Raw genomic sequence first — 13,629 nt, forward strand, 5'->3', positions numbered from 1 at the left:
GTATCTTCTTATGTTTTATTGTAGAAATGTGGGTATGCTCGAGTTGGCATTGTAGTGACTACAATGTAACATCTTATAATTTATTACAGATATGCGGGTTTATCTTATACACCCAATCAAGATGTCCGTGTAGTAACGACAACGAACCTTGTTATTCTTTATTGTAGATATTCGGGTTTGACAAATACCACCAATTTAGATGTCCTTGTGGTACTTATAATTACAATCTTATGTTTTATTGTAGATATGTTGGTTTGACAAATACAACCTAGTAGAAATGTCTTTGGTGAAACTATAATTACAATATAAAGTTTTATTGTAGAAATGCGGGTTTGACATATACAACCGAATAGAGATATTCATTCCTCCTATTCCCGCTTTTTTATAAATCTGGTAAGAAAATTTAAAATTTCATGTGGGAATAGGAGGAAAACATATGCAAACAAAGGATTATCCTTAATCAACTTTTAATTGGCCAATGTTTTTTGGGATAGGAAATAGGTCATTTTGTATATGTTTGAATTTTGTATTTTTAATTCAAATAAAAATGAAAGAAATGGAAGAAAATTGAGAATGGAAATTATGAAAGTGAAAGAGATAGAAACGTGACCATATAGCATAAACAATCGAAATAAAGAAATGTAGCAAATTATCTTATATTTCTTTTATAACACAAATTCAAAAGTAAAGTCACACAAGCATTATAATATGAAACAAACAATACTAATATTGTAGCACACACATCAGAAGTTCACCGTATATTAGTCTATTAAAGTTTTTTAATCTATCGCTGGCTTATTGTTCGCTAGCTTGAGTAGTTCTATTCAACGTGAATAAGGTGGGTGGCTGCATCGCCAAACTCTACTGTTGTTACTTCTTGGTGGAGTAATAATGCTGCATAGTGAATAATGGTTGAGGCCTAGATTCCTCATGTTTCAGTAGTTTTATTTGTTTAAAATGTTTGGTCGCGGGTGCTGAAATGTTTCGTCGACTTGCTTTGCCATCCCTTAAGATGATGTGTAGTCTCAGTAAACCCAGTTTGTAAATGAACAGTGTATCAAACTTCGTTTAGGTGAATTTTAAATTAAACTTGATTGTAATAAAAACAATTTATAAATAATCAAAACATTTATTGAAGAAATCGTGATTTTTAAAAAGTGTGAATAGGAGGAAGACACCATTTAGACATGTGCCTGTTTTTCTTTGATATGCGGAAAAAAATCAATGAACTGATTGACAGATGCCAAATAACATAACAACAGTTACTGATTAAAAAATCATGATCTTTTATTTTAAGTAATTTGTTTTTCAACTAGTTTGATATCTGTTTACAAAGCCTTCATATGGTACTATGTGGTATGTGCTTTACTTACTGTTGAAGGTCGTAGGGTGACACATGGTTATTTATTTCTGTTTCAATTCGTTTCTTGTGAAGATTTGTCTCATATCATAAGTTTCACCCATGTCCGTCAGGAAGTTTGTTTCTATTTTCTTATTTTAGTTTGCCTCAACCAAATGTTATGAAACATTATATACACAATGCTTATTACCACAAAACAGAGATCAAGTTTGAATTTAGTTGATGTCAATTTAACTGTTCCCGAGTTATGCCCGTTTTGCGTGACTTTTCTTTGTATGATACTTTAAAAATTGTTAAAACCGAGAACCAGATCAGTTTCATAGACGGATCCTGGGGGGCCCGCCCCCCCTTTCGTGGGAAAAATTTGGTTGATTATATAGGGAATCACTGAAGTGTGACTGGAGCAGCCCCCCTTTATGTCAGTGTCAGCCCTTACAAAAAGTTCTGGATCTGCCACTGAGTTTAGAACTGTATATATAGTTTACCTTAAATGACCTGGTTAAGTGAAGAAAGGAGTAGGTTCAGTAAGACCCCTTTTTGGCCCAAAAATATAGCAGTTTTAGGAAATTGTGAAAATTTAATCCTTAAGCTATATTTTGGAAAGAAAAATGCCTTTTCTAAATAAATATGAGCTGTTTTTAAAATACAATGCACAAATATCGCGATCTAGCATCATAACATTTTAGCATTTTGGTTAATCTATAGACGGTTTCCGTCTAAAATAAAAGTGGCCGTATTCGTGTTCATTCATAATATTGAAATGTAAGTTGTATTTGATGATAATACATAACATATATAAAGGTTGAGGATGAATACGTTTTTTGGCATATTTGATAGATTTTTCATATTTAAGCTTGAATCAGAGCGTTTTATAATCCTGGTACTTTTGATAACTATTTAATGAATAAATCAGTTAAAATCTTTCACTTAAACTAATCGAATCAATTGAAATAGACTCTTGAGTGTTTAAAAAGTGTCCAAAAACTTTCGTTTGATGAACCTGAAATTTGAGGACAAAATCGGCCCTTACCGCACCTACTCCTTTTTAAAAGGGACCATTTGACCTTTAAGGAAAACGTTTCTGGAGCCCTTTTTTTCTGTCATACATGCCATATAATATTTTTCGACTTTCATGTATTTATTTTTGATCATTTCTGTAAAAATAAAAAAGAAGATGTGATATAATTGCCAAATTGAAACAACTCTTCACATACAAGAGACCAAAATGAAACAATAACTATAGGTTATCATACAGCCTTCAATATTGAACAAAGCCCATGCCGCATAGTCAGCTATGAAAGGTCCCGAAATGACAATGTAAATCACCTCAAACAAGAAAACATATTTATTTACAAAAAGTGAACGAAAAACAAATATGTAACACATAAGCAGACGACAACCACTAAATTATATGCTCCTGACTTAGGACAGGCACATTCATAGAGAATGTGGCAGGGTTAATTTTAACCCCGCCACATTCTCTATGTATGTGCCTGGCCCAATTTAGCTTAAATGTTTTAGCCTGTGCAATTTAACTTAAATATGTTAGGAGGATCCCAACTATATATTCATTAATCCTCAAGAAAATCTTTATATAGATAAATTAGTAATGATTTAGAATTTGACATATTGTGTAGACACCTATAACTACTAGTACTGTTGAAATCTAAATGTTGCCTAAATAACCAAAAACAGTAAAATTTCATTAAAATTACCAATTTAGGGTCAGCAACCCAACAACGGGTTGTCCGATTCATTTCAGGGCAGATAGATCTTGACCTGATAAACAATTTTACCCCAGTCAGATTTGATGTAAATGCTTTGGTTTTTGAGTTATAAGCCAAAAATTGAATTCTACCCCTATGTTCTATTTTTAGCCACGGCGGCCATCTTGGTTGGTTGGCCGGATCACCGGACAAATTATTCAATTTAGATACCCCAATAATGATTGTGGCCAAGTTTGGTTTAATTTGACCCAATAGTTTCAGAGGAGAAGATTTTTGTAAAAGTTAACAACGACGGACGACCACGCCGGAGGCAAAGTGATGGGAAAAGCTCACTTGGCCCTTTGGGCCAGGTGAGCTAAAAAGGTGGAATATTCCAGTTTTCAGACATGCTTTGAGCAGTAACGAACTTTGGTGACGGGTTTATATCTATTAACTTAACCCCCCTTTAGTTTTTTTTTTATGACTTTGTGATATGACATTGATAAGTTATTAAAATTAAATTATTCTTTGCAAAATCGACAAGCGTAACATGACGCATCTGTTTTTATTTTTATTTTATGGAATTGCACCCCTTTCAAAGTCTAGGATCAGTTAAGAGTACATTTTAACTTTGCAGTATATCTGAGGTAGTTAATGTACACCTTAGCTGTGCATGATCCTGATCTAGTTTAGAGCTTATATATGCTCCAATGCAGGTCTTTTTATAATGGTTTGGAAACAATTGAGAACATTGAATTCCCAATACTGCAGAATTCAACAAATAATAACAAATAATAACTCCAAGGAGAAAATACGTTAACATGGTGATAAAATTTAAGAGAGCCCCACGCAATGTTTTGTTTATTTTGGTCAGGTAGTATTCAAACTTTGTTACTAAAATGCTAGCTATGATTTACATATTTTCAATTTTCGGAAAAAACACACGAGGAAATTTGATAATTTAACAAAACTTTATGATTCCGGAAAAAATGAATGTGTTTTAGTATTTTTTTAACAAAATCTAAAATTCTGGGTTGAACTGCAATACCAACTAAGCTCTGAAGCTAAAACCAAGTTATATCGATGTTATACACGTATATGAAATTTCTGAAAATGAAATTGATTCTATTCATAATCAGGCTCTCTGACCAAACGTCATCTTTTCAAGAATATACATAAATGATTTTTTTTTGATTTTTTAAATAAATCTACCCCCCCCTTTTTTTCCTAACCTTTGGTTCTTATCCCAATGTTTCATTATATATGACATTTGTTAAACCTTCTGAAAAGAACAGACAAGACCGTGAGTGAAGCAAAGCATGCAGTCATATTCCAATTTGAATATTAACACCGTCTATATTTGTAATATATGTATTTTTACCTAAATTTCTAAATTTGATACAGTTTAAAATAGATGTTGCTATGGTTAATATGTATTTCCATGGTAACTATTGAAGTCAGCAACTATTAACGATGGTAATTAAGAGTAAGGTCATGCTTAAATGTAATTTTGTTATCAGTTATGAAACAATTTAGTACATTTAAGCTCTAAAACTGCAATATTCTGCAAATAATAACTCCGTTTCTAAGGAAAAAATCGGTTGCTATGGTGATAAAACTAAAGAAAGTCCCAAGCTTTTTTCTATTTTATTTGGTAAAGTAGTATCCAAACTTCGTAACTAAAGTGCTAACTATGCTATACACAGTTGCTCTTTTCTGAAAAACACCATAGAAAATTTGATAATATCGCAAAAATCTCAAATTCAGAAAAGTTGAAAATATGCAGTTTTTGGCAAAATTTTTCAAAAAATCTACAAATTTGGTTTACATGCAATCTTAACTAAAATGATGCTAAAACCTAGTTGTATCAATGTTACATATGAAAATTAATGAAAAATGCTTGATTCTTTTCCTAATCAGGCTCCGAATTGTAGTGATTTAGCTGTTTTTAGAAAGATTTTACTATGCTTCACAACCAAAAAATAGAGTGTCCGTTACCATGGCAACCACTCATATTTTCCCACTCATATTTATTTTTTGAGCAGTATTCAGTTACTGCTTCCTCTAGACCATTTATAGAAAAAATCTGAAACCCTCATAAATCACATGTATATGGCACCCTGCCTGGTTCTTACAAAGAGCTGTACTTAACTATAACGTACCATATTATGATTTATTGTAGATATGCGGGTTTGACAAATACAACCAATCAAGATAATTATCATTATAGTAACTATAACGCACCATATTATGGTTAATTGTAGATATGCGGGTTTGACAAATACAACCAACCAAGATGTCATTGTAGTAACTATAACGTACCATATACTGTTTTATTGTAGATATGTGGGTTTGACAAATACAACCAATCAAGATGTCCGTGTAATAATGACAATGATTCTAATTATCTTTATTGTAGATATGCGGGTTTGACAAATACAACCAACCAAGATGTCATTGTAGTAACTATAACGTACCATATTATGTTTTATTGTAGATATGCGGGTTTGACAAATACAACAAATCAAGATATCCTTGTAGTAACTATATAACGTACGATATAATGTTTTATTACAGATATGCGGGTTTGACAAATACAACCAATCAAGATGTCCTTGCTTTAACAACTTTAACGTCTCATCTTCTTTGCTATTTCAATAGTGCCATCAATCCTGTTATTTATAATTTTATGAGTGGTAAGTTCTTATGTAGCATTAGCAATTAGTATATATATCACAACATTGCTAGCTTTTCTAGTTATAGATGATTAACGATTTTATTTCAAATATCAGGTACTGAAACCAAAATTGTTTAGATGGAAATCTGTTAAATGTACAATTATGAAAAATTCTCTGCAATAATATAGTGTAACTGATAATTATCTACACCACCACTTACAAAAACAAATGTAAATCCAAATTGAAATGAACAGTTGTACTACGAAAAGTTCAATTCTGTGATGTTAAAACCGTTCAAACTGGAAAACACTCTTAGTACACACACAACCATTGCTCATAGAGATAGTCTACTACTGCGTCCATTGTGATACGATACTACTTCACTTCTGACAACTCAATTTTTCAAATTCACAAGGCCTGCAACGCATTTAACTATTTGATTGAAGTTTAAATGTCGATATATGAAGAACTAGGATCAAATATACCACATACTGATGCTAAACAAATAATCAACAGGTCTGGCAAGTATACTCAGTTTATTGATTTGAGACAAAATACAGACAATTTGAAATTAGAACTTTATGACATACTAGTATTATGACATTCGAATTTTGTTTTTCAGAAAAGTTCAAGAAAGAATTTCGTGTGGCTTGTAAACTTTGTGGCTTATCACCAACACATGGAAGACACGGAACTTTGACAGGTAGATTTTAGGGTTAAATCGACGCCTTAGAAAGAAGATATTGTTTGACATCGTTTTCATTTTGTTTTCTTCTAAATATTGTTACCGTTATGACCAATTCATCGAGACAATGGCAAGAGTATATAATGAATAAGGTGTTGTTTCTCTTGATTATTGTTTTCTTCTCAAACTCTGAAATACTCGATAATTCAATAAATCATCAGTTTTTCATGTTGGGCATTGTATAGATTACTATACGTTATGTGTTTTACTTATTCTTGAACACTATATAATTGTTTACAAACTTGACCCTCGTCCTCTAGTTCTAGTGGCAAGTAATCACATTCGAACTCATATTTTTAACATAACATGCATGGACATTTGTACAAAACAGCGATAAATCATTTTTCTATCGTAACTGCAGCAAAACAAAAATAGAACTGCATTCTGTAGGTTAATGTTTTAAGGTAATGATTTTATTTATCGTAGTTGAATAGATTTAAACAACACACTATGATAGACAATAACTATTTGCAGACGAAAATAAAACAAAATGTTCAAAATAACAGCAGATACTGAACAAGGTCATCGTTTGAATTTGCTGTATAATATTTTGGAATAGGAAATGTTTTAATCATTTTGCACAAAATATTCCAAATATCAAATTTTATCTTAGTAACAAATAGTCATCAAATATAAACCGAGTTTGTGTCTGTCTTGAATTCAATCAAAGACTTTAAAATGTAGCGCTGTGTTAGGTAATCCTTTGTGTTTGATGCCACTTTACTACACGACACTTTGGAAATCCTTTGTATTTGATGCCACTTTACTACACGACACTTTGGAAATCCTTTGTATTTGATGCCACTTTACTACACGACACTTTGGAAATCCTTTGTATTTGATGCCACTTTACTACACGACACTTAGGTAATCCTTTGTGTTTGGTGCCACTTTACTACACGACACTTTGGAAATCCTTTGTGTTTGATGCCACTTTACTACACGACACTTTGGTAATGCTTTGTATTTGATGCCACTTTACTACACGACACTTTGGTAATGCTTTGTATTTGATGCCACTTTACTACACGACAATTTGGAAATTGTTATATCATTGATGATTGATCAAGTAATCCTTTGTGTTTGATGCCACTTTACTACACGACACTTTGGTAATCCTTTGTATTTTATGCCACTTTACTACACGACACTTTGGTAATCCTTTGTGTTTGATGCCACTTTACTACAAGACACTTTGGTAATCCTTTGTGTTTGATGCCACTTTACTACACGACACTTTGGTAATCCTTTGTGTTTGATGCCACTTTACTACACGACACTTTGGTAATCCTTTATGTTTGATGCCACTTTACTACACGACACTTTGGTAATCCTTTGTGTTTGATGCCACTTTACTACACGACACTTTGGTAATCCTTTGTGTTTGATGCCACTTTACTACACGGCACTTTGGAAATTCTTTGTGTTTGATGCCACTTTACTACACGACACTTTGGCAATCCTTTGTTTTCGATGCCACTTTACTACACGACACTTTGGAAATCCTTTGTATTCGATGCCACTTTACTACACGACACTTTGGAAATTGTTATATCATTGATGATTGATCCTTTGTATTTGATGCCACTTTACTACACGACACTTTGGTAATCCTTTGTATTTGATGCCACTTTACTACACGACACTTTGGTAATCCTTTGTATTTGATGCCACTTTACTACACGACACTTTGGTAATCCTTTGTATTTGATGCCACTTTACTACACGACACTTTGGTAATCCTTTGTATTTGATGCCACTTTACTACACGACACTTTGGAAATTGTTATATCATTGATGATTGATCCTTTGTATTTGATGCCATTTTACTACACGACACTTTGGTAATCCTTTGTATTTGATGCCACTTTACTACACGACACTTAGGTAATCCTTTGTGTTTGATGCCACTTTACTACACGACACTTTGGTAATCCTTTGTATTCGATGCCACTTTACTACACTACACTTAGGTAATCCTTTGTATTTGATGCCACTTTACTACACGACACTTTGGAAATTGTTATATCATTGATGATTGATCAGGTAATCCTTTGTATTTGATGCCACTTTACTACACGACACTTTGGTAATCCTTTGTATTTGATGCCACTTTACTACACGACACTTCGGTAATCCTTTGTATTTGATGCCACTTTACTACACGACACTTTGGAAATTGTTATATCATTGATGATAGATCATTGATCAATTTATTTATTTAATGAAATTCCAGAAAACTTTAGTTGACTAATATGACCATTCAATCTTTATCTGACACTTATGAAGGATGAAATCGAGTCTTGTTCCAATTAGGTGATGTAATGATAGTTGATATAAATAACGGGAATACTGAAAGATTGCTTTAGTTTCATTTAATAAGTTGTCTCAGCTCAACATGTGTTCCTTGTTTGTTCCAAACAGCCATCCTGTTAATAAAAATATTTTCTCTCTTGTAAACAATAATTGTTCGACATGTGATTGATATCTTTATTGTTTCCTTCCGTACAACCATAATTCGCATACGTGTATATTGTTGAATTGAAAACAAAGAAATACAAGTCATTTACAAATGGCCATCATTTTCAATAATCTAAAACAACACGTACGTCTTTTTTATAATGATATGTTTATGACGCTCAAATGACATCACAGATTACTTTTCTGAATTTATTGAAAACACGGCATAAATTATTTAATCTATTTAAGAATAATTCAACATATTTGAATATAAAGAGTTGACTTTTCTTAATATCCATGACATTTTAGGTGTCTAATTAAACGAATTTCAATGCGTTTTTTAGTGTTATCTAAGAAACGCGGGGGTTTACTCGATATAAAGTCAAATATTCGAGAGACTGCTTACTTGAAGATTTAAGTTTATTAACATTTGCCACATGTGAAATTTTGCAATTAGTACTGCCAATGTTTTTTTCAACTCAACAGGTGGTTCTTACGTTTGTTTTGATTTGTACAATGACAGTCTTTTTGAAGATGGTTTTAACTCAAATTATTCCCGTTATAATTATTAGTACAGTTTATCACCAATAAGTGTAATCAAACAGATATACAATACATCTAAAACGTGTTTGGTATAAGACAAAGATATTTTTATAAATTTAGGATAAATAAAGGATATCAATAATAGCTAATTGTCGATGGTATTTTCTTTTATAGTTGTCTTTTCTCTAAGATATCAACTATTTCCCTTTTAAGTTATATCGGTGTTTTCATTTCTTCATTTTGATTATTTGATGCCTTACTAATCGTTTACGTATATGATATATGTAGAATTGAATGCATATTGGAAAAAAAGCTTTTTTTCCTTACCTTAAACTTTTTTTCGCATGTTACGTGATTTATTATGAAATCCCCGAAGAATACAGATAATAAATAGTTTGTATTGATCAGCTTAAACGTACCGCCCCCCCCCCCTCCCCCCCAATCTTTGTATTTAATAAATGTATCAATATGCGTGTTTCTTCTCGTGTAAGTTATTATAGGCTGTCTACATATTTTGGTATAATGAGAATAAAATACAAACATGGTAGTAAGATGACAAAAGAAATTACATATAAGAAAACATCATTTTACATTTTTGAAAATTAATAGTCCGACAAACTTATCAGCAAAGCTAACTATGCCTGTGATATTCCTTTTTTGATAATGCAATACTTAGTATGAGAAAAGCTGTTATCTGCATTTTCATTAAACTTTAATTAATCGAAAAGAAACCAATGATATAGTGTAAAACGCGAATGTATTGTTATAGTGCCTGGAACAAAAGTATTACAAATGTATACTGCTTTGCTTGAAACTATTTTAAGATTTTGTATTACTTATTGCGGCATTACTTTGTCTTTTTTTAAATAGTATTTCTGTTTTTTGTCTGTTCTGATTTTTAAAAATGTACTTTTGAAATTATTACTTCAAAGTTATATTGAACTTGTTACAAGTATACATGTGCGGAATGTAATCTATCAATCTAAAGATTGTAAACATAAATAACTTGTATTTCCCCCAACGTTTTGTTGAATTATGAGTGTACAGATTTATTTTGAATTTCCTTGAGTCGATTCTTAATGTAATCTGTTTTATCTTCTATGCAGCTAATGTCAAAATGGACACTGTAACAGAGTAAGTATCAAATAACAAGGTTTGCAGGGACAACGAGGGCTATCTAAGAAACGTTTTTATCAATACACTACTGTGGATATATTTATTTTCGTCGGTTTCAATTGTCGTGGATTGATAAGAATTTGTATCTTCATGATTTTGCCAATCTCTATATACAAACCCTAATGACAATATGTTATTCATTGATTTCTTCTGTTCACCTGTAGTCGGGAAACTCACGAAAATTGGTATCCAACGAAAAATAATGAATGCACAGTATCATAAATAAACTCATCATTGATACCAGGATTGAAATATTGTATTAACACCAGGCGCTCGTTTCGTTTACACAAGACTCCTATAAGACGTGATTTATCTTTACTATTTATAGTTAACAAAATATTAATGTCGAGAGGAAAGTTAAAAACACAACAACTAAACATATTCTGTAAATAAAATCTTGAAACAGATTGACTGCTCATTATTTAAAGATAATTGCCAAGTAAATGTTTCAAATTATTAGTTACGATCAATTAATAAAACGTGTACGCCTGCCACAGCCAACTTAATTGTTTTGCACAGAAAAAAAACAATAATGTGTTCCAATGCACGAACTGATTTGCTTTAAAAACAAAATGACTGTAAATTGCTGAAACAGTTTAAAATAATTGTTTTAATTACAAAAGATAAGTCTCTGAATACTTTTTAGATGTGATGTTAATTTTGATATGAGAATGTGTTAATTTTGGTTAATAATGGACTTTTTATTACTATGTAACATCATCATGTATAAATGATAAATAGAAAATTTCAAAGTTTAATGGCTTTGACGACATGACACAGGTAAGGCGGTATGGGTTTCTGGGATAATTGTTTTTTTTGTACTTTCTGTTGATTTGGTGTTCGGATGTCTGTTTTTACGTTATCTTTACGTACTTTTTATTCCATACTGTCATAACCTGTGACTTTTTTTATTTACTTTTTTTTTTAAAGTCGTTCAAACTTTTTTCCGGTCTCTGCGTGTATTCTTGCGTTTCAGTGAATATATTGTTGTTACATTTCAGGAAACTGTGCAGTGATCGTTCTATAAAGAGATGCCCTTATCAGAATTCAAATGAAACATCAGAAGACTCCAAGTTTCTCCATTAAATGGAAGGATCAATTGAAATACCATGTGTTCTATCACGGCTTCACAAACATTTGACTTTATAACAGATATGCTTTCTGAAAATATCATATTTAATTTATCTGTTTAAATTTGTGATGTCTAATGTCATTATGACTGTTAAATAAATTGTAAAACTTCAGTTCCTTTTTTTTGTTTTCCAAATTTAAGACAATTGTTTTTTTGTTTGAAGACATTAGGAAGACCAACATTTTAAGAACAAATCAAAACAACTGTAGCATTTAAAGGATCACCATCGTACATTTGGGTGAGTAGCAACATATTTACATATATACAGATATACAATAAGATGAATGAAAGACTTTACATAAACATATAAAGTACCTTTGTGAATGTAGATTACTTCAGCAGGAGCTGCCATGCCACAACTTAAGCTGAAAGTGTGCAATCAATTGGTAAAATCAAAAGCTCAAACTTATCAAACGAATGGGCAACAACTGCCATATTCCTGACTTGGTACAGGCATATTCTTATGTAAAAAATGGTGGATTAAACGTGGTTTTAAAACTAGCTAATCCTCTCACTTGTATGACAGTCGCATCAAGTTCCATTATATTGACAACGATGTGTGAACCAAACTACTAGTAACAGACATAATAGGAAAAAATGTCAAAAATAGGGGTTCAGCAGTCAACATTGTGTTATAATCTTAATCACTATAAAAAAAATATATATATATAATAAAGAAGCACAAAATGGCTTATAGACCAAGTATATAAGCAAAAATTAAAGACAAGAATACACAAATGTATCATAGTACAATACCACAATGACGGGATGTAAAAGTACAAAGCCACGTCATATATGTATTAAAGAAACATATAGACAACGCACATTAGCAAAAATGAAAGAAAAAGCATACAAAATAAAAAAAAAATGATCCATCGATACCTCCAGTTATAAGTAGATATTACAGTAAAATGTTCATGGGAAGGTTTAGGGCTTATAAACATGTTAAACCACGCCCCAATCGTTCTGTGCGTGGACCATGTCAAGGCATTTTATAGCCGACTATACGATATGTGTTTTTCTCAATGTTGAAGGTTGCATATAATTGCTTGCATTCACTTGAACTTTGAACTTGGGTGGATAGTTGTCTAGTTTACATTTATACCACATCTCGTTATCCTTATCCTGTTGATTGTGAGTGCTTTTCTTGTATTCTATATGGAACGCTGAAAACCAAAATTTGTAACAAAGAAAATTCGAAACACTTGAGAATCAAAGTAATAATAATAAACCTAAAAGAATAAACAAAAAAAAATGCAAGATCTACTTTTGCTTCAGGCGTTAGAACATTAGTTTCTTGATCAATTTTTAATATTTCTTTTAGAAATCTAATGGTATAAACAATGTCAGTATCAAAGTGGTGCCTTACATTTGGTGTTTTTCTTCTGTAAACGACAAAGACGTAAACTGCAACTAATGCAGGTGTTGTTAAACTTGGGGAAGTCTGACAAAAAAAAACACCTTACAAACTAATTAATCAAAGCACAATTCAAAAACAGACAGTCAACACCTTAGATTAAAATAAAAAGCTCAAACACATTTCGAGCGTATTATGAGTCTTTTGTAGATGAATCGCGCGTCCGGCGTAAATACACAATTTCAATCCTGGTATCTATGATGAGTTAATTATCAAACGAATTGATAAAAATGTCATTATCCTGACTTGATACAGACATTTCATTATGTAGAAAATGGTGGATAAAACCTGGTTTTATAGCTATCTACTCCTCTCACTTGTATAAAAGTAATATAGAATTAAAATGCAAATATTAGGCGCTTGGAATGTCTTTGAACCTTTATTCAGTAGATAAGTTTCTCTAATTTTATGA

At 31.7% G+C, this 13,629-nt stretch overlaps 1 protein-coding gene across 1 annotated transcript in view; it reads left to right on the forward strand.

The window, feature by feature from the left end:
- Positions 1-6,458, forward strand: part of LOC134705792 (orexin receptor type 2-like) — a 34,769-nt gene extending 28,311 nt beyond the window's left edge. Inside the window, exons 4-5 of the mRNA XM_063564512.1 lie at positions 5,644-5,762; positions 6,367-6,458. Coding sequence (XP_063420582.1) covers positions 5,644-5,762; positions 6,367-6,458 — 211 coding nt within the window. The remainder of the gene's footprint in view (positions 1-5,643; positions 5,763-6,366) is intronic.
- The last annotated feature ends 7,171 nt before the right edge of the window (positions 6,459-13,629 follow it).

This window comes from Mytilus trossulus, chromosome 1 (assembly GCF_036588685.1).
Source record: "Mytilus trossulus isolate FHL-02 chromosome 1, PNRI_Mtr1.1.1.hap1, whole genome shotgun sequence".
NCBI lineage: Eukaryota > Metazoa > Mollusca > Bivalvia > Mytilida > Mytilidae > Mytilus > Mytilus trossulus.